The 25,578-nt window shown below is 38.4% G+C and overlaps 1 protein-coding gene and 1 long non-coding RNA gene across 4 annotated transcripts in view; one reads left to right on the top strand and one right to left on the bottom strand.

The window, feature by feature from the left end:
- LOC117796010 overlaps nucleotides 1–25,578 on the top strand; it is a 34,970-nt gene that overhangs the window by 2,616 nt on the left and 6,776 nt on the right. The window lies entirely within an intron of this gene.
- Nucleotides 1–25,578, bottom strand: part of TTC8 (tetratricopeptide repeat domain 8) — a 52,365-nt gene that overhangs the window by 23,684 nt on the left and 3,103 nt on the right. For 2 of the 3 annotated variants that reach the window (XM_034642633.1, XM_034642632.1), the window contains exons 2-6: nucleotides 11,894–12,014; nucleotides 10,529–10,592; nucleotides 10,263–10,422; nucleotides 9,957–10,046; nucleotides 6,690–6,734 (exon numbers count right to left, since the gene is read on the bottom strand). In XM_034642633.1, coding sequence (XP_034498524.1) covers nucleotides 6,690–6,734; nucleotides 9,957–10,046; nucleotides 10,263–10,422; nucleotides 10,529–10,592; nucleotides 11,894–12,014 — 480 coding nt within the window. Of the gene's footprint in view, nucleotides 1–3,201; nucleotides 3,208–4,525; nucleotides 4,598–6,689; nucleotides 6,735–9,956; nucleotides 10,047–10,262; nucleotides 10,423–10,528; nucleotides 10,593–11,893; nucleotides 12,015–25,578 lie in introns of all 3 variants that reach the window. The other variant, XM_034642634.1, reaches the window with a different exon arrangement.

Below are 25,578 nucleotides of genomic sequence, written 5' to 3'. Positions count from 1 at the left end.
AAATAGAGAAAGAGCAAGTAAGCAGAGAGGAGGAGGTCTGGAAAACAGGATCATGAAGCCTCAAAGGAGCAAGGGCACTTGGATATCCGAAGTCTTCCATCACCACTGTCCTATCATTCTGACCCCAGTTCACATCTAGTGATGCTGACGGTCACACTTGTCTTTGCTGCAGACTGAAAAAGATCCTCTGAGCTCCTTTCTTATTTTAATGTGCTTATCCCTTTCTTTCTAATGTCTTGTAGTTTGTTCCTTCTAGTGTTTATTCAAGATCAGACATGAGATGACTAAATAGGAATTAGGATTTTATATACAAGAAGTGGAAACCATTTGGACAAAAAGGAAAGCAAATCGATCTTTATACAAATTTGAAGCTCAGGTGAAGATCTAGTGAATGAAAACTCGGGTTATTAGTTAAAAGAGAATTCTCGTGTTTTATTATATTCATTATTCTTTATCTCAAGGTTAGAAAGCTCTTATTCTCTAGCCAGTGTTAGTATAACTGTGATATTCAACAGTTAAAGTAACTCTCAGATTTCAGTTCTATTAGCTCAGAATATATCCCATATTACTGTCCATGTCTTAATATGAACTCTTTCCTGAAATGCAAGCCAGATGAGTTCCTTCAATCTCCTACCACAGAATTAATAACTTTTCCTTGCGTTTCCACATCTTTTCTTGCTCCAGGGGAGATTTCTAAATATGCAAACTCTTTAGAAAAGGATGATGTCACCACACTGAGGTTCTAATGGACCTAAAAAAAAAAAAAAATCAACACCTCGGGGCGGCTGGGTGGCACAGCGGTTAAGCGTCTGCCTTCAGCTCAGGGCATGATTCCGGCGTTGTGGGATCGAGCCCCACATCAGGCTCCTCTGCTATGAGCCTGCTTCTTCCTCTCCCACTCCCCCTGCTTGTGTTCCCTCTCTCGCTGGCTGTCTCTATCTCTGTCGAATAAATAAATAAAATCTTTTTTTAAAAAAAATCAACACCTCTATTTGAAAGCTATGGAAATTAAAAACAAGCCACACACTACTTTCATATGCTTATTTTCCTTTTTCCCCAAGCCAGACATAAAATTGGAAGCAAAAAAATTCAGGGAAAAAGTATAACTTTCATTAGCATTATCTCTGAAAATATTGGAAAACCATATTTTCAATCAGCTCAATTCAGGACTGCAATGTAAATATCTGAACATATTAATTTTAACTTAATCTTTATAAAGAACTCTTCCAGCAGATAGATCATATTCACTCTCATGTTTAACATAACAAACCTTCTAGTTTTTCAGAAAAATAGTCACTCTAAATTTGTCACATATTCTAATTTCCCAGGGTTAGATTTAGCACTTGTTACAGGCTGCTGATTTTGCTTATGGTCCTAAAACAAGTCTTCCTATGTAAGACCTCGATGTTTGTGCTGAACCGATTAAAGAAATTAACATGAATTGTTGATATAGAATAAAAATTGTAAAAAAAGAATATACATTTTTTAAAAAGATTTTATTTATTTATTTGACAGAGAGAGACAGCGAGAGAGGGAACACAAGCAAGGGGAGTGCGAGAGGGAGAAGCAGACTTCCTGCCGAGCAGGGAGCCCGATGCGGGGCTTGATCCCAGGATCCTGGGATCATGACCTGAGCAGAAGGCAGATGCTTAACAGACTGAGCGTGTTAAAAAAACAATTTCTCTTTTCTTCTTCCAGCTAAAGTTGTAAAACATAGTTTGGGGAAAAAGGTATAAAAATACACAAGTGCATGCTTTTTGCTCATTACCTAAATCCTTCTCCCATTGAGAAAATAACATTTGTGGTAAAAATCTAAAATGACATCTTAATGGAACAAACTGATCCATAACAGAACTATAATGTGATGAGCCCTTAACAGAGTAAGAAAACACACAGGGCATCTGTTCTACTCGATACTGCTCACATCCATCCCAGCACCAACACACAGGCACTCGGTAATTCCTTGTTTAAAGAATAACCCAATCAAGCAATAAGCCATTAATAAATTAATGAATAAAAGGAAAACAGGGGAACCAACAACTTGTGCTTTTCACTAAATAAGAACAAAAATTGCTTAATTTCACGTTCTATAAAAAAATGTGTATTGAGGGTAAGCAGATGAAAATAATAAGCAGCATGCAATTACAAGCATTCTAATTTATTACTGCCCCTAATTGGTAGCTAAATTTATAAATGAAAAGTTGCTATAACATTATTGAAAATTTTGGGAAAAACTGGATAAAATTTTGGTAAATTTAGATAATTTCCATTAGTGCCACGAGGTATAGCTTTTTTATTTACTGTTGTAATGTCAGCTATTGGCACTATGTAGGCATTAACAAATACTTGTAGAATCAATACCACGTCAACCCTGTAATACTTTTATTTCCATTTTTTGGTAATACCTTCTAGTATATGTTATAAATATATAAATTTAGAGTGATAATTCTATTTAACATATGTGCTAAAGGGTATGCTTTGTTGGCTTAACATTACAAACACTTTTCTGTTTCTGCCTAATTTTTGTAATTATGATTTTTAATGGCTGCATAAAGCGCCAGGGTGCAGTGTATCGTAATTTACTAAGCTCGTCTTCTATCACTGAACATACAGGTTATCGTCCAGGTTGCTTTGCTACTGTGACCAATGCTACAATGAACATCTTTGCAAATACAGCATTTCTTTTTTTTTTTATAATAATTTTTTTTATTATATTATGTTAGTCACCATACAGTACATCCCTGGTTTTTGATGTAAAGTTCCATGATTCATTAGTTGCATAATACAGCATTTCTTTGTGATACTTCTTGAGAAGGGAAATTACAGAAATAAATGGAATAAGTATGTTTATGGCTGGGGTGCCTGGGTGGCTCAGTCAGTTAAACGTCTGCCTTTGGCCCAGGTTATGATCCCAGGGTCCCGGATCGAGTCCCTCATCGGGCTCCCTGCTGAGCAGGGAGTCTGCTTCTCCCTCTGCCCCTCACCCCTGCTCATTCTCTCTCTCAAATAAATTAAGCTTTTTTTAAAAAAAAAAAAGTATGTTTATAGTAATCTATTTTATATTATCATACTCTTTTCCAAAATATTATACCATTTAAAATATCATCTATAATATATCAGGTGTAACAATTACTCTTCTCTCTCCCAGCATTTTCCCCAAATTTCATAAATGTAAAATTGCAAGTGCAAAACTTTTTTAACATTTTTGTGTTAGAAAGTGCATCTCTAATATGCTTGTTTACTGACATTTTCTCTAATGTAAATTTTCTGTTACTGGATCATTTCCATTTCCATAAAACATTTCCTAACAAAGTCCAATAAGCTTTTTCCTATTTAACAAACACTAACATTTTAAAATCATACTCATGGACATATTTCACCCTTCTGTTGTCCTTCTATGTTTCATTTTGTTTCTGTTCACTGTGCCGAGATATAAATGAATCAGTAAGTCTTTATCCTTTGTGATTGCTTTGTAAATCCAACCAAACTGTGAACTATTCTATTGCTTATTAGTTTAATTTTTTTTTAATTCTTCACTAGTCAAATGTCTACAAGAACGTCTTTAAATTTTCTCAGCAGTATTGTTTAATGAACTATAAGGATCTATTTCAAAAAGAGTCAAAAATTACGTTCAATGTTGCCTGTTTTTGGAGTATTAAAGAGTCTTTCAATGTTCCTAAGAATAAAAATATAAAATTAGTAGGAGGGGACCTTAGCTCTCATGTGTCACTTCCTTGCTACTGATCTATTTGGCAGTCATTTTTGCTGTGCCTTTTCTCTTAATTTGTGGCCTTCCTCCATCGAGGCAGGAGACACACTCCCTCCTATCTGTTTGTTATGCTGTTCATGTCCTGTCCATAAGTCCTGTTCGTGCTCCGAGCTCTATTTTCCTACATTAGAAGGCCTAGCATTCCAGCCTTCTATTAATCATTGCCTTTCAAACTATATTCTTCAGCAGTAGTTCCCAATCCTGGCTGAAAATCAGCATTGCCTATGGAGCTTTTATTAACAACAGATTTACCAGACATACCCGTTGGGATTCTGATTCAAGAAGTCTAGCAGGGATCCAGAAATCCATTACATTAAAATTCACCAGGTGATGCCAAAACAGTGGGATTTAGGAACTACTTAAGAGCCCTAGGCTTTGAGGGGCTGGAGCTCCCATGGTGGAAGAGTAAGGAGGAGGCCAGGTGGGTGTGTTCCTCGTCTGCTACTTCTGCTTGAATTCAAGCAGCCCTGCTTTTGTCTGTTTTATACAGCAGGGTCTGGAGGAGATTTCATTTGAAGAGAAAGGTTGTGCTGCTTAAAGAAAAAATTTGAAAGTCACTGCTCTAAGTTTTTCAAATTTTAAGATTTTAAGATATTCAAATTTTTTTAAATCAATGAATATCAAGAACCATGAAAGCATCCTAAAATACTCACATAATATGTAAAGGTTAAAGTCTGTTACTCTTCAGAGTCCTTAGAATCCTTAGAATCTTTAGAATGTAAGTTCAGTTAGTGCAGAGAATAAATCCTATTTTATTTCAATGTGGTTCCTGTTCCTCAACACCACTGTATCAATGCCAAGACACAGAGCAACATCCTCAAGATGAATCTATTGATAAAGACGCCATCACCACGATCCACAAAGAGCATACAATCTGTCTACTTTCTGAACCCATCGTCTGCAACTCCTCCCCTCACAGACCTCACTCCAGCCACCCCGGCTTGTAGGAGTGTGAAATAAATACCTAGTGTTTCTTGAACAATCCAAGCGTGCTTCCACCCAGGGCCTTTGCAGTTAAAGTTCTCTCTGACTTACATACGCTTCCTACACAGGACTGTACAGTCGGCGCCCCTTCATTAGGTCTTGACCACTTTCCACCCCATCCAAAATAGCATCTTCCCCCGTGGCACGGTCTGTTCCCCTACCTGCTTTCCTGCTCCGGTCCTCTCACAGTACTTATTATCCCATGACACGGGCTGTGTTTCTAAATTTGCTAGTTGTCTCTATTCCTTGCCCAACCAGGATATAATCTCCAAAAGAGCAGAGATTTTGTCTGCCTGCTTCACTCTGTGATCTCAGGGCCTTTGAACAGTGGCTGGCACATTGCCATGGCTCAGACATTTTTAGATGAAAGAATACATGTCTCTTCAATAAATGAATTAATCCCCAAAAAGTCAAGATACAGCTTTATGCTGGGTAGAGACTGACTCCTTTATTTGGATGTTTCTTTGTAAGGACAGTTTAACTACATGATTTTACATGTCACACTGAAAGCCTCTGACCAGCTTCGTATTAAGTGAAATTGGCACGAACCGACTTACTTAGAGAAATGTGCATGAGTTCTGCTCCAACCGCTCTCTTCCCTACACGGCCACATGCGCCAGCACTTCACGACAGACAACGTCCACATTCTGTGTATGAGGCCCAGGCTCTCCCTTAACAGTTAGGGCCACATCTTCCAATACGCGCAGCGGTATCTCCACTTGGATAGCCAGTCACAATTTCTAACTCAAAATGCCTTCAAGTGAATTATCCACCTTCCATAGAAACCGACTTCCTTCCCTAATTATCCCATTTCTGTCAGTAAAACAATCCTTCTTCTTGTAACAGCTTTAGAAGGCAGATTTGATGTGTCTTTCCTCTGTCCTCCACATCAAATCTATCATCAGGTTCTGCCACTTCTTTCTTTAAAATGTCTCTTTGATGCTCCCATTTCTTAGTAGATGGACTATGGATTTCTCACTCCATACCTTGCTCATGTTTTTACCCTTTCTTTACATTTACTTTCCCTCCTTCCACCCAAAAATCCGACTTACTTTGTGGCTCTTGATTAATATCACCCCTTTGATATTTTTTCCCCCTTGCTACCTGGTAGCAATTTCACAGCTTGGCAATCATCTCTTTAATTGTTTCATTATGCCAATTTTATTTTCTCAGCTAGATTGCATGGCTTATGGAGTCAAGAAAAAAATATTTTTATTAGTTTTCCTAGTACATAGCACAGTGGTTGACACATAGAAAACACAACTGAGGAAGACGTTTTTGTTTTCCTGAATATTTACCATATGGTTATAAAGCTTTTTCTCTAAATTAGTAAGAAAATGAGGGAAAATGCTATTATTAGACACTGCAAAATTAACTACATTCAATTTGACAAAATTTGTGAGGTAACAGGTCATTTGCATATTAGCATGTAAAAAGTGAAACAAATGAAGTCATATCCATATAACCTTAAAACTCTTTTAAGAAGTCCAAGATGATTGAATATTACTGAAGCTGGGTGACGGGTGATATTGGCTCATTATATTATTCTCTCTACTTGTGTGTGTTTGAATTTTTCTATCATAAAATGTTGAAGGAGGGGGTGCACTGCAAAGAAACCAGGAATACTCATATGAGTAAACCTACATTAGCATGAAAAATAAACTGTAGCACAAGCACATTATGCAATATTTTCCATTATCTGTATCTTGCTCTTCGATGGATATCTATATACTCTATGGATCAGGCACAGTTCTTGCCACTTCTACGTTTATAACAAATGTTCCTACTGAAACTGACAGTGAATTTGAAAGTATCAGTAATCCTCCAATTTTTAATAATTCCATCCATTTATAAGGTAAGAAATAGAACATTTCAGAATCAAAAGTCCCAAAGTCAGAAAAATTACAAGAGAAAATAGCATGAATTCAAAACTTACAGTCTTAACATCATTTTCATGATGAAAGATATATTCAAACAAAGCCTATAAAGAAAAAAAATGCCAAAAATACATTAGATTTTAACAAAAGCACTCTACTGTTATATCAAAACTGAAAGACCATTTTGACAGCAGCTGGGCTGAACCAAAATAACAAGGTACTCTACAAGTGCCTTTATAAGTAAAGGGTCTATCCATTATTTGTTACAATCACCATTTTAAAATGCGGTGATTTATACCTGATTCCTGCTTTTATAGAAAACAAACTGGGAAACCCAAATAACTAAACAGTGTTTTTCCTATTACACATACTATTTTACTAGAAAGAGACAAATGAAAAGACCAACTTTGGAATTATCCTAAAACAGATTCAGCCCATTCTTTTACACAGTCTACATAGATGATACAGTGATTATGATATTGATAAGGACACTTTAGACATGGGGAAAATCTGGAAGTTCCTTTAGAAACAGAGTAGAGTGTAAGTGTAAAGTGGGGTGTGTAGACGACTCTGATGTGCAGCCCGGTCTGAGAACCTTTATTACAGAACTTCACTCAACTCACCTGCATAAATAAGCACTTACTGAATTACCCCTTGGTGGTATCCCGTTTGCCCATAGCCCACTTGCAAAGAGGCTAGCCTATCAAGATTATTACCAGAGAAGAGGCAACCAAAGAAAGAAAAAAGAAATCAGGACAAGGCCCTTCTTTTAAAAGCTATACCTAACCCTCCATTGGTTCTGTTACAAAGAAGAAAAGTTAAAAGTGCAGTTGGTGCTACCCCTGCTGTGAAAAGAAGTTACCGCAGACCACTCAAGCAATCGTTATTAGAAATGAGTCCTGATGAGTAAAGGCGAATTGGAAACCAAAGACAGAAAAACTGGGCATTATTTCTACAACACACTAAAAAAGCACAAAATCTAGTTCAGTTTAAATCTATTAACACAAACCAGGTCTGTTCTGGAAGCATGTTAGTTTGAGGGAGATGCCTTGATGGACCGCACTCCCTGGAGAGAAAACAGCAGCGAGGGTCACCTGGGGGGCACAGTCAGTTAAGTGACGAACTCTTGGTTTCAGCTCAGGTCGTGATCTCAGGATTGAGGGATCGAGCTCCACGTCAAGCTCCACACTGAGCTCAGAGTCTGCTTAAGTTTCTCTCTCTCTCTTCCTCCGCACCCACCCCCTCAAATAAATAAATTGTTAAAAAAGAAAACAGCAATGGTACCAACTAGCCATCCAGCCACCTCAACTAAATGGCCTAAAAGGGCAGAGGAACCAGATATTCCATATGAGTTGCTGTTAATACTCCATTCTCACAAAGGTAAGGGAAATAAGTATAGCTTTACAATTCTGCTAAATGAAGTTGACCAGATTGCTGTCAAATAAGAAATTAAGAAAAATGTCATCAGTGTTATTATAGGCTAGTTCCCTATCAAATGACACTTTTTTTTCTGATTTTAATTTCAACTCTGTATGGCCAGCATCCATTTTTATATTCCCTAGTGTTTGACATTTAGTAAATATGTTAAACACCATTAGAACTAAGATTCAGAATGAACTCAGCACTCGTGCATAGAATTCACAGATATTACAGCTATAAACCTGGTCTAGGCTTAGACCAGTTTCAGCACCACCTAAGTGCTCATGTCTCTGAATTATTCCAAGCTCAGCTCCAAGTTTACCTTTACACTGAAAAGGTCATGGACCACTCAGGCTCTTTCTCTTTCTCACTCTCTCTCACCATGCATACACATACTTACTTCCACTATTTCTCTTTAAAGGAGCATCTAATCTTTTTAAGATTTATTTATTTATTTGAGAGAGACTGCATGCACATGCAAGTGGGGGGAGGGGCAGAGGGAGAAAATCAAGCAGACTCCCTGCTGAGCATAGAGCCAAATACAGGGCTCCATCTCACCACCCTGAGATCACGACCTGAACCTAAAGGAAGAGTCGGATGCTCAACTGACCGAGTCACCCAGGTGCCCCGAGCAACTAGTCTTTGAGTAGTTAGAATTATTAACGTAATTCTCAATAAGGATCACTCAAGCTAGACAGTGATATTGAGATGCCTGCCTAATTACTAACTAGAAGTACATTTTTTTTTTTTAAGATTTTATCTATTTATTTGACAGAGAGAGACAGCCAGTGAGAGAGGGAACACAAGCAGGGGGAGTAGGAGAGGAAGAAGCAGGCTCATAGCAGAGGAGCCCGACGTGGGGCTCGATCCCAGAACGCCGGGATCACGCCCTGAGCCAAAGGCAGACGCTTAACGACTGAGCCACTCAGGCGCCCCAGAAGTGCATATTTTTTTATCTTCCTTTTGACAGTCCTAAAATTCTATAAGGATAGAAAATTATTTTTCTGAGAGTAATCCAAGATGAAAAAGAAAAACACACACACTGATGACCTTCTAGGCTTCCTTCCACAAAGATGCTGCTGCCTATCTGCTTTCTTCATTATAAACTGCTGTTGCTTTATCAACAATAGCCAAGCTATGGAGAGCACCCAAATGTCCAATGACTGATGAATGGATAATGAAGATGTGGTACACATACACACACACACACACACACACACACACACACACACACACACAGAGGAATATTACTCGGCCATCAAAAAGGATGAACTCTTGCCATTTGCAATGACATGGATGGAGCCAGAGAGTGTTATGCTAAGTGAAACAAGTCAGAGAAAGATAAATACCATATGATCTTACTCATATGTGGAATTTAAGAAAGAAAACAGACGAACATAGGGGAAGGGGAAAGAAAAAGAAAAGGAAAGAGGGAAACAAAAAATAACAGACCCTTAAAGGTAGAGAACAAGCTGAGGGCTGATGGAGGGAAGAGGGTGGGGGATGGGCTAGATGGGTGACGGGGATCAAGGAGGGCACTTATTGGGATACGCACTGAGTGTTTGTATGTAGGTGATGAATCACTGAATTCTATTCCAGAAACCAATATTGCACTGTATGCTAACTAACTAGAATCGAAATTTTTTAAAAAATTGCTGTTGTTTATCAGAGGAAAAATAATTTCCTATAATAATGGTATATATACTTTACTTCTGATTGACTTTCCTTAACTCAAAAGACTAAGAGAAATTTTACATAGTTCAGTAATCAAACATTTCCATTTCAATCAAGACATCGCCTTTCCTTCACAATTTTTTCTATTTCCTACAATGTTGTTATGATAATATATCTAACATTACTTCATTACATTCTAACATTACTAACATACGATCATTTTAAGTACATACCTTTGCCAATTTAGGTTTCTGGGCATATTTTGTTAAATTCAGTCTAGATAAGTTTATAAAAGGTCCATCAGGACTTGTAAGCATGGAAGCCTATGGGGAAAAATGAGAGAACAAGAGTCCTGAGACTTTTTCCTGAAACGTAAATTGAGTTCAATGAGCATAAAAATTATAAAGGCAACATAAGTAAAAAAAGAATCACCTGTAAAAAATCTTCCATATAACTTTCCACTATAACAATAGCAAAAAACAATATAACATAAAGTTACTTTGGTAATAGAAAACTGTGGTAAAGCTGACAGAATTTACCGTTCCCAGCCTGACAAATCTTCCAGATGAGCTGGTAATAGGGCGAGCTGTGTAGGCGGTTCTGGGAGTTCTGATGGCCTGCTCCATAGTGCCAGGCCTTCCGCTCTGTGTGCCGGGTCTAAGGAAACCTGTAATGGGTCTTCCAGCTTGCGTGATTGGCCTTTGAAAAGTGTACGTTGTGAAAATACAAAGAGGTCAATAAAGGAAGATTCTCCTACAGTCTGGTCACTATTTAAGGACAGAGGGTATGAAACAGAAGTACATACCTGATAGCTGGACTAGGCCCTCCCGTCTGATTCGTTCCAGGCAGTTTCAAAGATGTGCCAGGGCCTATGAAATGAGATGGCAAATTCAATTAGTATATTAGTTATTAATCTGTAAAAACTGTCAGCTAATGTAATTTTCAGAAATGTGCCGGCCTGCTGCAAAGGACATTAATAACAGGAAATGTATTTTAGGGAAATGTGTTTGAGGCTGATATTTATTGAATATCTATCACGTTATTTTATGTTATCACATGTAATCTTCACACTAAGTGTGTAAGGTCAGTAATATTCACCCATTTAGCCAAGGCTTAGAGGGTTAAGCAAAGAGGTCAACCTGTTAGAAAAGCTGGGGTTCAAACTCAAGGCTAGCAAGCTCCAAAGCACCAAAAGACAGTTCTATACTCATAGTTTACTTCTTTTTTTTTTAATATTTTATTTATTTATTCGACAGAGATAGAAACAGCCAGCGAGAGAGGGAACACAAGCAGGGGGAGTGGGAGAGGAAAGAAGCAGGCTCATAGCAGAGGCCTGATGTGGGGCTCAATCCCATAACGCCGGGATCACGCCCTGAGCCGAAGGCAGACGCTTAACGACTGCGCCACCCATGCGCCCCTCATAGTTTATTTCTGTTACAGAACCTAGAATTTAGACATTTGAGCTCCAAAAGAGCAAAATGATGGGCAGAAAAAAGACATTTTAACATGAACCATATGTATTTTTTTTTCTCAATTTTCATTTGAAGCTTTAAAAGTTCTCTTTCAAAACCTATAAATGCCTGATAACTGTTATAACTATCAAATACCAGCAAGACCACCATATGTCATGGTAATCACTGAACACCATTTGTGCCAACACATCTGCAAGCTGGGGACGGGGCTTCTGTGACAATCCTGAAAGGCATTCACAGGCGAGCATTTCACCCCATCACCTCCCATCACGCATTAGAGCAAACCACCTTCAATTATTACAGTGATGTTTTCCAGTGATCTTTTTTTTTTTTTAAATCCTTTTAGAACAATTCTGGTGTTTGGGTGTTTCCTGTGTTTCAACTCTCAGATAGACAATCTTCTGATATATTTAGATAAGCAGTTCAGCTAGAATACATTTTAAATATAAAATATTTTTAAATGCACCCTATAGCTTTTATTGAAAAATGGCATTATACAGCAATCTCACATCTTAAGTTTAAGATAATATAATTGAATTGGGGAAGGAAAGTCTTTGTCCTATATGGCAAGGATAGAGACCATTTACTTGATAAAAATTTTTTTTCATGTATATAATGTCTTGTGTTTCTTTTATATACAAATAGTATTATTCCTCCTAATGGCATTTCATTTACTTAAGGGAAAAACCAATACTTACGTGGAACTTGAGCAATAGCATTTTCATCCAGCATCATTTCTGCAATTCCTTCCTGACCTACATCAATTTCATCTACGTATACCATTTCGGTTAGTGCTCGTGCCTTTAAAATCCAAGCTGCCTATAAGCATGGATAAAATAAAGCATATATTAAGTAGTATTACAAGTACTGCCTATAGAAGCTTTATTATTGTCTAACTTTTTATTGGGCATGTTTACTACTTAGTGCATCATACTATTTTAAAGGGCTATGTCAAGAAACTAATACAAGAAGGCAAGGTCATTACTAATCAAGAAACACCCATTAGATCAATTACCTGGTAAATAAAAGTGTGGTAATTACCTGGTAGTCTTCTAACATGCCTTTTTGTAAGTAAAAGAAGATTTAGAGGAAATTTTACTGTAATAGTAATTTGAAAACAAATTAATAAAGCTACAAACACAGTGCTCTTTCTGCCTTCCTCCTTCAGGACCAGAAGCCCATCATGAACACTTCCCTGATTGTTTAGCTCAAAACATACTTCTCTCTTACCTTTCTCATAGGGCATTCTCTTTATACTTCTATTATATGTACTTACCATATTCAAGAAACTCTGTAATTATTGGGCATAGGTTAGCCCTCCCTTCCCCAGAGCACAAACCGTTTTACATTGTCCAGTTCTGAATTTTCCATAATGCCTATGGTTTTTGCACACATTAGGTATTCCAAAAATGTTGAATTGAACTAAGATCAATTTCTCCCAATTCCCAATAACTAATCAACACAATCTTGATTGCTTTGTGATCTAGCCAGTAGAAAACCTGCTAGAAGGCGGGGGGGGAATGGAAAGGTAATTAAGGAATCTGGAAAATATCAGCTTTGCTCTACCTTGAGAAATTAGATGTTGAGGTCTGCACAGTTAAATATCTTGTTAAACATTTAAAACGGCCTTATCAGAAATGTTTACCTCTCTGCTTCACTAAAGAATAGAAGCAGAGAACAATAAAGTTTGCCCTGTGGGGGACCTGGGGAGAAGACAAGTCTTGGGCAGCAGCACTGATCTGACTCTAATAATAGGAAGGAAGTGGCAGCAAGGGAAACTTGGGGGGCAGGGGGGAAGTGGGGAGGGTTCACCGCACTAGGAATCTGGCTGTGAGGCAGGCTGAAGAAAGGCAAAGGGACTGAGAGGGGAACAGATGAGAGCTACAGAGGTCCAAAAAGTCCTCACATAAAGAACCCGAGATGCATTCACTCAGTCAGTCCATCTCTATTGAGCACCTCCTAGTTACATGGCATTGGGCTAGGTTCTGAAAAGGAAACACGAGAAGATTAAAACTTGGGATTCTAATTTCCCTGAACACATCACCTATTTGAATTAAGTGACAAGGCAAAGCAGTGCATGATAGGTGACAGTGTGTGGTACAGAAAATAGTTTTATAGGAATTAAAAAGTAGAGATCCTTCTGTGGGCTAAAATAATTGGAATGCATATATTAGACAAAAATTTTTAAGGAAAAAAAATCTTCGTGCTTTCATTTTCATGGGAATAAAGAAGGCTGCCTTCATACCATACTTAGGTTCCTAAAATGAAATTGTATTTGGTTAGATGATTGGGTTTTTTAGCTTATACTTTCCTGGGTAAGGTTTACTGGATTCTCATCAGATAACTTATAATAAAATGTTTCAACTGTGTGGATTTAACACAATTGAATGAACAGAATACGGGAGCAAAGAATTTGTTTTAAAAAAAAATCAATTCCAATTGGAACTGCATCTAACTGTGGGAGCCACCAAAGTGTGGAAACAATTGGAGGTTTTCAATCCTCAAAGATCAGGAAGGTTGGCAGATCTATACAAGTATGCTCAGGGGTCAGGGAAATCCTCCCTGGCTTGAACTAATGGTTTAATTTGACTTCAAAGATGGAAATAAGTAATCCTGATTTATCTTGAGCCCCCACACCTCATACTGCCCTGCAAGGATCTGACGGCTTTCATTCCTCAAAAGGGCATTCCTTGTTCAGCAATCTGGTGGACTCCAGCATTTTTTCTGAAACAATAAAGCAGGATGTGGGCTCCACTGACTCACTCCCATATTACTAGGGAGCACCTGCTACATGCATGCCAGGGCCTGAGAACAGAGATGAGTAAGCCACGGCTCTCCTAGCTCACACGAATTTCAGTGTTGTAGGAAAAGTGCAATAATAAAAGTCTGGAGCATACTACGGGAAGACAGAGAGAGGCACCCAGTTGTCTGGGGAGTGGAGGAAGGGTAGGAGAAAAGAGTTTGCTAGTGGTCAAGACTGGAAAGAGTGTGCTAGGCAAAGCAGTGGGACCAGGGCAGGCTAGCTGGAAGGCTCATGGCAAGTTTGGCAAATCCAGAACAGCTTAGAACGGTTGAATCGGGTTCAGCTGAGGCAACAGTCAGAGAAGAAGCTGGAGAAAAAGGCAAAGGGCAGATGAGGGACCCTGAATATGCCACAGTGAGGTGTATGGACTTTCACCCTGATGAGGAGGAGCTCATGAAGCTTCAAAACTGTGACTTGGAGTCCTAGTTAAATCGACTTTCTAAAAGCCAAGTTTTTATTATTATAATATCATTTATATAGTTGGGCATTAATTATCCCTGCACATATCTTTTAACAATTTGCATGTACCTACTATTATAGTCCACTCCATCTTGCCTACTAACCTCTCAAATATTAAGAAGGTGCAACTTTTTTAAATATTAGGCTAAGCAAAACAAAAGAGAATAAATCCACTGTTCCCTCCCCACCAAATGAATAAATGCTTCACATCTTTTTAAAAATGTGATTCCATAAGAATTCACTTTTTCAAAAAGGTAAAGAGATCTATATTTATTTCAGTTTCTAGAACCTAAGTCTTCAGAAGTAGAAATAATGGTGGGAATCTTGTATATTTAAAGATCTATAATAAAATCTACTTAAAACATTACTTAATTTTAGGGGCGCCTGGGTGGCACAGCGGTTAAGCGTCTGCCTTCGGCTCAGGGCGTGATCCCAGCGTTATGGGATCGAGCCCCACATCAGGCTCCTCTGCTAGGAGCCTGCTTCTTCCTCTCCCACTCCCCCTGCTTGTGTTCCCCCTCTCGTTGGCTGTCTCTATCTCTGTCAAATAAATAAATAAAATCTTTAAAAAAAAAATTACTTAATTTTAAATTTCATCAGTATTTGAGAATATTAATCTTCCTGATTTTCCTTCTGTCCTAACAAAAATGACCTTGAAAATCACATATCACTGCCTGATTAAACATCAGATTGTATTCAAAGAACTGCTCTTGGCAATGTGAACAATTCTTAGGATTTTGATGAAAACAGCAGATGGGGCTTTGGCTTTTAAAAAAAAATTAAAAATTTTATTTTGGAAACAAGCCAAGTATGTTTTACAGCCCTAAAATCCTCTGTTTAAGTTTAAAAAAAAAAAAGTTCAAAACTAATCAGTGATTAAAGTAAAACGCATAACAAAGCACAATGGCTGATCCTAAACCCCTTGAATCTGAATAAAAATATAAATTAGTGTTATCAGATATGTTTAAGTTGTTACTAAATGACAGGGTCATGTAGTGAACACATCTGAATACCTACCTACCCACTGGAAGTACTGTGAAATCAACAAAAATCACAGAAGTGTAGGAACTTCTCTAAGGGAAAAGCATAGGTTCTGCCAATCTAAGTGAGTAATCATCCTGTCAATTACATCCTTCTTGTCCATGAAACATAATCCCATCTCATTCACCTACTGAGGCAGTGTGCAGGACATTACTCTTGAGGCCATAACATCAGGGAAAGAATGCCTTGCTTGTACTATCTTCTGTGAGGTTGATCCAATTTTAGTTATGAAAATAAGCATATGAAAAGGTAAAAACTCTAGTGACCGAGCAAAACATGCTTAAATTGTCCTGTTCCTTTTAATACAGAATTTGAGGCCACTAGTTTAAGACATAAGAGAAACAATTTTGTTAGGTTATTATTAGAATAAGGCCGCCTAAGAACAGTCCGTCTAACCTGATTGAGCCATCATAAGAATCAGTAACATTTGACACCCTGCCTACTCTATGAAAACGAAAACTTAGGCACAAAATATTGTTATCGTAAAGACTCATTTATTTTGAAGTTGTAAAAATGTGCAAAGGAGGAAGGCAAAATGTGTGAAGAATGAACTCAAAAGAATCCTGTCAGACGTGTTCCCTTCTTATTCTTTTAGATGACTATCCAGTGGATAATTCAGTCTAAAGTAACAGAACAGGAAAGTAAACTAAAAGCAGAGCCTTCAAGTCCCTGTGCTGCTTGGACACTTTCAAATGCCATTTGCAGTTGTTGGGGTTTTTTATTTATTTTATTTATTTGACAGAGAGAGAGAGAGAGAGGGAGAGCACAAGCAGGGGGAGCAGCAGACAGAGGGAGAGGGAGAAGCAGGCTCCCTGCTGAGCAAGGAGCCTGACACGGGACTCGATCCCAGGACCCCGTGATCATGACCTGAGCCACCCAGCCGTCCTGCCATTTACAGTTTTAAAACCATACCAACAATGCAAATTATTGGTGTTTTAATTTAATTTTAACAAAATCTTCCAAAATTACTGAAAACAAGCCCCTTACTTACTCTATTTATAATTTAGGTCCTTCTCAAATGAATTGTACATATATAAGGAAAAAATCAGTTTTGTGCCATCTATCAATTTGGAAATCACGAATATGAACAGTGCAGACAAGTTTCTTTAAAAACCTTTTCAAGAACAGAGTGCTACATTTTAACCTATTTACGGTGCTTGTTTGATGCCACACAGACCTCTATCAGAGTACTTTGTATCTTGCTTTCTTCTCAAAGGTTAGATGATTACTCATATGAGGTACATATGAGGTTCCAGATCATTTATTTAGCTAAAAACCACTGTTACAATTCTCTCTCATGTGGCAGGGCAAACACCTGGCAATATTTAAGCTTTCTGATTTGTAGCACTTTCATCCCTTCACCTTATTCCCAGACTTACTGGCTCTTGAGTTAAAAGCTTCACCTTTTTTTTTTTTTTTTTTAAACTTCACTTCTTCTCCTTGGGTTCCCTCCATTCATTGTGTCTTATCCAGTTAGCAGGTCTCTCTGGCCACCTCCCATCTCTAACCACAATGATTTCATAGACATGGCTATCTGGCCAGTCTCCCTTCCTTTCTTCCTCCTGGTGGCAGGCACCGCTCTCTAAAACCAACCGCTTTCCCAAGGACAGTCAGCCTGCTCTTTACTCAAGACATATTGGCCTACCCAGCACGGTCTTTTGGGACACTTGGGGCTCTGCTGACTTCTTGACTCCCTTTCTACGCTCCTGGTTCCCCTTTCCTGCTTCTCTATTTTTCTCATCCTCTGGTCAATATTGGTCATTTCTATTTACGCTCCAAGTCTTAAGACCATAGACTACTCATCCATAGATATAAAAATATTAGAAATATAATACTTTACATAAAAAGGTACAGAATGTCTGGTAGAGATGGCTAATTTTATAACAGCATTAATAGATATGCAGCAAGATTTCTAATCTATAGGAACAAGTAAGCAATTGGAATAACGGTATTCTCTAAACTAAAGGTTGCAGCTAAACCTTTACCTGAGACAGTGGCAATTCAGGCTCTGGTTCCTGGAAAGCATTAAGAAGGTAGTAAACATTTTTAAGAAATAAAGTTTCTAAAATAAAAAGTCTTAGTGACGAATTAGGTATGTGTAAGTAGACTCAAACTCATTCAACAAAAATCCAAATATTAACTTTAATATTTCTCCACAACTGCTTTCAAGAATTTTGGATGTACTAATACTGATATTGGTATTGGTATAAAACTAATATACACTGAAGAGTGCTGAATTTTCTACAAGTAGAAAACTCTAATTACTCTAACCTCACTTAAAGCACAGAGAAGTTATCTTAACTACTTGTTTAATGAAGAAATTAAAAATAATTTTACAACTATACCAAGGAAACATTTCTTTATACTCAAAAATAAGCTCATGGTGGTTAAAACATTTAGACTTTAATCACTTGGGGAGGTGGAAGAAAATCCACATACTACAAACCCTTCTGCTCCACATATACATAATGGGATTAGTGGCTAAAGATGAAAAATTAATTCTGACTGTAATGTAGTCTGAGAAATGTTTATAAATAGACTATGTCATATAAATTAGTGTCAGGTGCTAATAAACTCAGGGTTTTTACTGTCCAAATTAAATAGAAATCCACTGGGAAAAAGTCAGACTTGTAACAACTTTATTTACAAAACATCTACATTTATATATTTACAGTCAGCAACCTGCACTGAACACTTAATTGACAGCATGTTTTATTAGGGAAGCTACAAAGAAACAAAACAGAGGAAAAAAAAGAAAAGATCTTGCCTTGCCTTTCTATAGCTCTAAAACCCAAGGAGAATACCCTAAATATTTTTTTAAGATTATGTGTACAAGCAACGTGTAAGCCATCTGGTCACCATACAAAGATAAGGAATTTCTGTGGCACAACACACAGTAGGAACGTGAGAGGCAAAGGCTAAGCTAGGCTAGAAAAGTGAAGCCCTCAAGAGAGTGGGATTTAGAGAATACCTGGCAAGCAGCTGAACTGAACACAAAACAGCAACTAAGAATACATGGCAATTGGAGGTTTTCAATTCCAATGTGTATGAGGAATATCTGGAAAAGTACAGATTGCCTGGACCCCACAGTCCATACTTAAACGTACCGATACAGGCAATGAGATGGCAGAAGAAATAACCCTATTCTTTCTTCTACTTATTTGTAGACATGTCTGTATGACCCACTATCTCATTTGAGTTTCCTAACAACCAGGGGAGGGAGGCAGGTCAGTGCTCTTATCCATTTGAGAGATCAGGAAGCCAATTCAGAGAGGCCATATAATTTGCTCAAGGTCACACAAAGAAGCCAAAGCTCGTCCTTGCCAGGGCACCTTGGAGATTTAAAAAAATGAGCTGGATATAATAAGGCAGGACGGCAGCATCAAGCGTAGGAGAGGTACAAGATAAGTTCCATACAGAAAGGGGAAAAACGTTTACCAGAGGTGACTGCAGATAATACTTGAAAAGGAAAACAAAACAGGTGTAAGGGCTAGAAGCCTCTGATAGTAAGTAAAAGCTGGATGCCTGTTATTCTGCCAAGGGCAAGAAGATGCTTCCAGTGGCCCAAACGCAAACCGCCAGCACAGCCTCGGTGTTCTGTTCACTGATAAAGGTCTTTGTGCTCCACGTGATTCTTCTGCCCCGCAGGAACACATCTGTGACTTACCACGCAGGTCAAGAGCATGTGGGGAAACAAAGTGCAAAGAGAAGGCCAGAGAAGACATTGAAAGGCCGAGAGGATGGGAAGGTGGAGAGACAGGTGAGGTTGCCTAAATGGAAGAAGGAGAAAGACAGAACCAGGGGGGAGGCAGAGAACACGACAGTTCGAAATATGCCCCTGACATCCCAGTCACCCTGCTACACGCTGAAAACATTCTATCAGGAAGGCACAGAACTATATAAATTGCAATGAAACGTATCAAATGCTGAATTCAAGTTAGGGGCCAGTTATAGCTGACTTAGAGGGAGAGGGGAAAACAGAATATGTGGGAGATCAGAAGGGAGTCAGAGAAAAGGGAAGGAGATTATTCTGGAAATTACTGAGTGCCAGGGATCTATGAACTATATTCAGCATCACTTTATCATCAATTTCACTGAACACTTCCCTCACGGATGCTTTCCAGATTACCAACAATCCTTTCAGAAAAATATCAATGACAGAATCCTACGTGCAAACACCTCTAGCTATGCAGAGACAATAGCAGCTAACATTTGTGATCACTTACCGTACTTTAATGGACTTAATGCTCACAACAGCCCTTTGAGGTAGGCATATTATCATCCGCATTTTACAGATGAGAAAACCCTGAGGTTGAGGCGTACAGACAGTATTGGAACCTAGACAGTCTGGGTCAAGAGCCTGCACTTTGCTGAGTATGTGAGATCATAGCAAGGCATGAAAGCTGGCTCCTATACGGTGAGGCAGACCAAGGTTGGGTATGGCTGGTCTGGACTGGAGATCCATCAGGAGTAGCAGGACTAAGAAGGAAGAGTCAGGATGTTTTAATTTAGAGATAGGGCAAAACATTTTTTTTTTTTAAATCACTGGGACTTTCATGTTTGGGTCTCTCAATTATAGTCTGTTATTTAAATTAATCCACCCAAATAGGGAACCACAAGTTAGGTTCATTTGGTCTAGCAGATTATTTCCATGGGTATCAACACAGTTGAGTAGAAAGCATCAGGCCTAGGGGAGCCTGGGTGGCTCAGTCGGTTAAATGTCCAACTCTCTCTCTCCCTTTTTTTTTTTTTAAGTGTCCAACTCTTGATTCCAGCTCAGGTCATGATCTCAGGGTTGTGAGATCGAGCCCCGTGTAAGGCTCCCTGCGTCAGGCTCCATGCTAGTGGAGCCTGCTTAAGATTCTCCCTCTTTCCCTCCCCCACCAACTTTCTCTCTTTCTCTCTCTCTCTCTCTCCCTCTCCTTAAAAAAAAGAAAGAAAGAAAGAAAGAAAGAAAGAAAGAAAGAAAGAAAGAAAGAAAAGAAAAAAAGGAAGCACCAGGCCTAGCCCCAGAGTCGGAAGAGCTGGGCTTGATCCACAGGGAGTCACTTAGCTGCATGACCTTGAACAAATCATACAACCTCTGTAACCTAGCCCTCCTCTCAAATTGGAGCAATAGTGTCTATAGGACAGTTTTAAAAAGAAAACCTTGCATTTTTAAGAATATTTCATAATTTTCAGAGTCTTTTCACATATGCTATCATAGTTAATGAATAAGGTGCTACCACTTTCAATAAGAAGCATCAGTCACATGGAATTTCTTTATAAACACAATTCTATAATGAACAGAAAAGCACCAAACTCGCTATTACTTCCCTTTCCAGACACAGAACTAACTCCCAGTTATGGCACATCAAATTAAGACTTTCCTTTGACTCTCCTTCAAAGTGAGTGAGTGAGAGGACAGGGAGAGGAGTGACACTGCCTCGAACCAGCAAATACTCACTAGCATCAACTTCAATTCACATCAGTTTGTTTCTTTCTTTCTTCCCCAGGGTAAGGCTTTCTCTCTTAGGTTGTTGCTATTACTTCAGGGAATCAAATCTCTAGATAATTCTGAATGTGACTTCTTAATTGCCACCAATTAATTAGACCAACTAATGAGTCTGACCCGGCTCTGTTCTGAAACTACTGAGACATTATTCAGAAGTTAGCAGTGACAAGAAGGAAAAAAAAATGTAAGAGAACAGAGAAATGGATGGGTGTCAGAAGGTTTAGGGAGATCTAGGCACCAAGTAGCCAAGTAGAAATGCAATCTATAATTCAGCGGGAATACAAATTCATAAAATGAACTGCTCCACAGAGTATAAGAATCAAAAGATTAAGTTTGGCTGAGTCTCCATGGCCCCAAAGAGGAAATAAATTAGCTAATCATACAGAAAGATGGTTTTGTTTTGCTTTGTTTTGCTTGGAGCACCAGATCGTTGTCTCAATCAACTTCTGAGATGTAGCTCACTGGGGACCCCTGGTTCCATGTCTTTCCTCTAAGCCAGTGGCTTTCAGCCTTTTGTCTATCTTCAAATCATTTACAATAATAATCCCCTCCTCTCTGTAACATCTCTCATTATAAGTAGAGATTGGGGAGGAGAATGTGAATTCCCATTCTGATATACAGCCAACACTCCAACTCCCAGAATCACTGATATTAATAATTTGAAAATCTATCAGAAATCTACCCTATAATAAAAGCATACTGTCTTTTAGAAACCTCACTGCCTGAAAAACCTGCATGTTCTATGAACTGTTTAATTATAATGGAGCTAAAAAAAAGATTGGGGCTGGTTTTAAAGCCATGCATCTGACATATGGAACACAAAGAACAGTAATCAGATTAAGCAACTAATCAGGATGATGGACACGAGCTGTAACAGCAAGCGTTCCCTCTAGGTCACATCGCTGTGTGGAAGGAAGACCGTTTTGCTTTTCTCCCTTTTATAGCTTACAACTTATGATCACTTTTTCAATCACAATTTAAAGAACATTTTGAAAAAAGACAACGCCTCTCTATGAATTTCTTGTTTTTACTGTATTTTATCAACCCGGGAAGCTACAATAAATTAACCAGTTATCTTTCTTTCTTTATTCTCAAGAGATCAGAACCTTAAAATCATACTAACAGACCCTGCCCTCTCATTTTCTCACTATTCTGCACCTGGAAAAAACAGTTCACAATCCATCTTCTTCAAGAACCTTTCCCATTACAAAATACCATGTTATTACAGTCAACCTATCCTTCAGTTCTTTTGTGTCCAAATAAAAATGTATTACTCTAAGGAAACATGCGATTCCATAGTACACCCCCTGACCAGCCTAACTACCCTGATTTTGGCACGAATCAAAATGAAATAAAATCCAGATGTCCTAATGGAAAGTACAAGGCACAACTTAAATATTTTTGATGATAGTATACCAAAATTGTATCTCTGAAAGGAGAAATAAATGTAAAAGGAATAGTCTCAGGTGGGCTTATCCTAAAAGGCTGATGATGTATCAGGACCAAAATGGGTTTTTTGAAAGGCTCCCTGGACCAGCTTAAAGAAAGATTCACAAATAATAAATCACTTTAGAGAGGTTCTCCTCACCTGGGACAAAAATAAGCAAAACCAAAAGTGAAAAATAACATCCAAAACAAAAGCTATTTTTGTCTCAGGAGGGGGTGGGGGGAGAGCAAAACTGAATCCATTCGGCACACAGAAAAAATATTTTAACTTCCTTGCTTGTCCATGTGTCCAGACACTGCTTCAAAGTCATTCCTTTGTACTAAAATCCATTTGGTGGCACAGGAATGGTAATTCAAAGAGTTGTGGGGAAAAAATACTCTAAAATGTAGAAACCTCAAAAAAAAAAAAAAAAAAAAGCCCACGAGGCTAAAGGAGCATGTGAAGATAAATCAGCTCACTGCAGGGCTGAAGACCATCTGCCTCTGCTCTGACCACATTTCTGTTAGCTTTTCATAGACTGGTAGTCTCTCCATCATTTAACTTCCTCCACTGAAACAATGAAAGCACCAAAGCATCATAGGAAATGCCAGTGATGATAACTACTATCAGAGACACTCTCCTGGAGGAATCCAGGAAAAATTTTCTTAACTGATTAAAAAATAATAAGGTGTAAAACATGTTCACTTGCCACATTTATATATGGTAAGATGATCGCCATTATGGCAATACTTAGCACCTCTATCACATCACATAATTATTTCTATTTTGTGGTGGGAATAATAAAAATGAAAACAAAAAAAACAAACAAAAACCTGACCCTCAAATCAAGAAATGAGTTAAGAATGTCCATAATGAGGGGCGCCTGGGTGGCACAGCGGTTAAGCGTCTGCCTTCGGCTCAGGGCGTGATCCCGGCGTTATGGGATCGGAGCCCCACATCAGGCTCTTCCGCTATGAGCCTGCTTCTTCCTCTCCCACTCCCCCTGCTTGTGTCCCCTCTCTCGCTGGCTGTCTCTATCTCTGTCAAATAAATAAATAAAAACTTTAAAAAAAAAAAAAAAAAAAAAAAAAGAATGTCCATAATGAAATCACATTTATTTGAAAAGGTAAATATATGTTCAGGAACCTATGGGGGTAGAAGGACACAAAGGTCCTCAGGCAACTAAGATGGTCTTTGTAAACAGAAGGGGAGGTGGTACACACACATAATGCCATCAAAACACATAGGGGTGCCTGGCTGGCTCAGTCAAAAGAGCATGCAACTCTTGATCTCGGGGTTATGGGTTCAAACCGTGCATTGGGAGAGATTACTTAACAATAATATCTTAAACACACACACACACACACACACACACACGGATACAATCAATACACTCACTCAGGAGATACATAATGAGAGCCCCTGTGTGCCAGACTCCATGCCTAACCCATACAGATATGTCATCCTGGATTCATGTTGGAAGGGAAGGAAAGAGAATTTACAAGCTTTTAATCAAAGGAAACTTCCTTTTTTTTTTTTTTTTTGAAGATTTTATTTATTTGAGAGAGAATGAGAGAGAGAGAGAGCACGAGAGGGGGTAGGGTCAGAGGGAGAAGCAGACTCCCCGCTGAGCAGGGAGCCCGATGCAGGACTCTATCCTGGGACTCCAGGATCATGACCTGAGCCAAAGGCTGTCACTTAACCAACTGAGCCACCCAGGCGCCCCAAAGGAAACTTCTTAAGCTTCTTCTTAAGCATATATCTTAAGATATATGCACACTTGTGTTTCTTGCAGCATTATTTACTATACCCATGATATAGAAGCAACCATATGCATAACCATGGATAAAGAAGATGTGGTGTATATGTACAATGGAATACTACACAGCCGTAAAAAAGAATGAGATCTTGCCATTTGCAACAACATGGATGGACCCTAGAGGGTATTATACTAAGTGATATAAGTCAGACAGAAAAAGACAAATACCATATGATTTCATTTAAAACAAAAAGCAGAAACAGACTTAAATACAGAAAACAAACTGATGGTTGCCAGAACAAAGGGGTGTGGAGAGTGGGCAAAATGGGTGACAGGAAGTGTGAGATACAGGCTTCTAGTTATGAAATGAATAAGTCATGGGAATAAAAGGTACAGCACAGGGAATATGGTCAATGATATTGTCATAGCGCTGTATGGTGACAGATGGGAGCTACACGTGGGGTGAGCACAGCATTACATGGAGAAGCTGAATCACTATGTTGTACACCTGAAACTAATATAACATTGTGTGTCAACTGTACTCAAATTAAAAAATTAAAAATAATTACCTAAGAAAAGCACACAGTGGAAAAGCACAGTGTTTAAAGGTTGAGTCAAAAAATAACTAACATGAGTGAACCCTATAAACTTTTCAGCAGCCCTATCCAGCTATCAAAAGCCCAGTTTGGTAAGGTGACATCAAGTTAAACTTCTACTCCTGATGACATACTGCGTTGTTCTGGCAATATATATCATTCCTACTTAACTACCTCAGCAAAAAAAATAAAAAGGATTAGAAAGGAAAGAATATCATAAATTTCTTCTAGATCTGGTATTGGTTCTCCCAGTTCTCTGATATTTATAGGAGCTGAACATATCAACCCCTGCTCAAAACAAGAAAATACTAACAAAGAATAACATTTTTTTAATGTCCTTGGTATTAGACATGACCTACGTATCACATTATAGACTATTCTTTCAAATCCACAACAAATAGGCCAATAGAATAGGCCAGGACCTAACAAGACCTACTACCCTAATGATCTTAACCATGTCAAATGGTTGACCAATGACAACAGCAATATTTCCCTATATAAACCTGTGTCTTTTTCTTCATTATCATTATCCAAACCACAGTTCCACTAAACCTATAACAAATCTTTAATCTGCCAACAGGGCCCATAAGGCCTAATGAGAGCTGTACAAGAAACCAAATAAAAAGACCCAAGCCGTTACCTTATTTAGCTGCTAATTCAGGAGTCGTAGACAAAGTCCTTCATCTGTTTACCTTACTCTTCCTAGATAAAAAGGAGCAAGAAGATCTCTACAGCCCCATCTAAACCATTAATGAAAACACTGCTGCTTTGCCCTCCACTTTCCAAAATGATCTCTCCAAGATAA

Source organism: Ailuropoda melanoleuca, chromosome 14 (genome assembly GCF_002007445.2).
Source record: "Ailuropoda melanoleuca isolate Jingjing chromosome 14, ASM200744v2, whole genome shotgun sequence".
Lineage (NCBI taxonomy): Eukaryota > Metazoa > Chordata > Mammalia > Carnivora > Ursidae > Ailuropoda > Ailuropoda melanoleuca.
The sequence above is the reverse complement of the archived record's forward strand: the minus strand, read 5'-3'. Positions and strand labels throughout refer to the sequence as shown.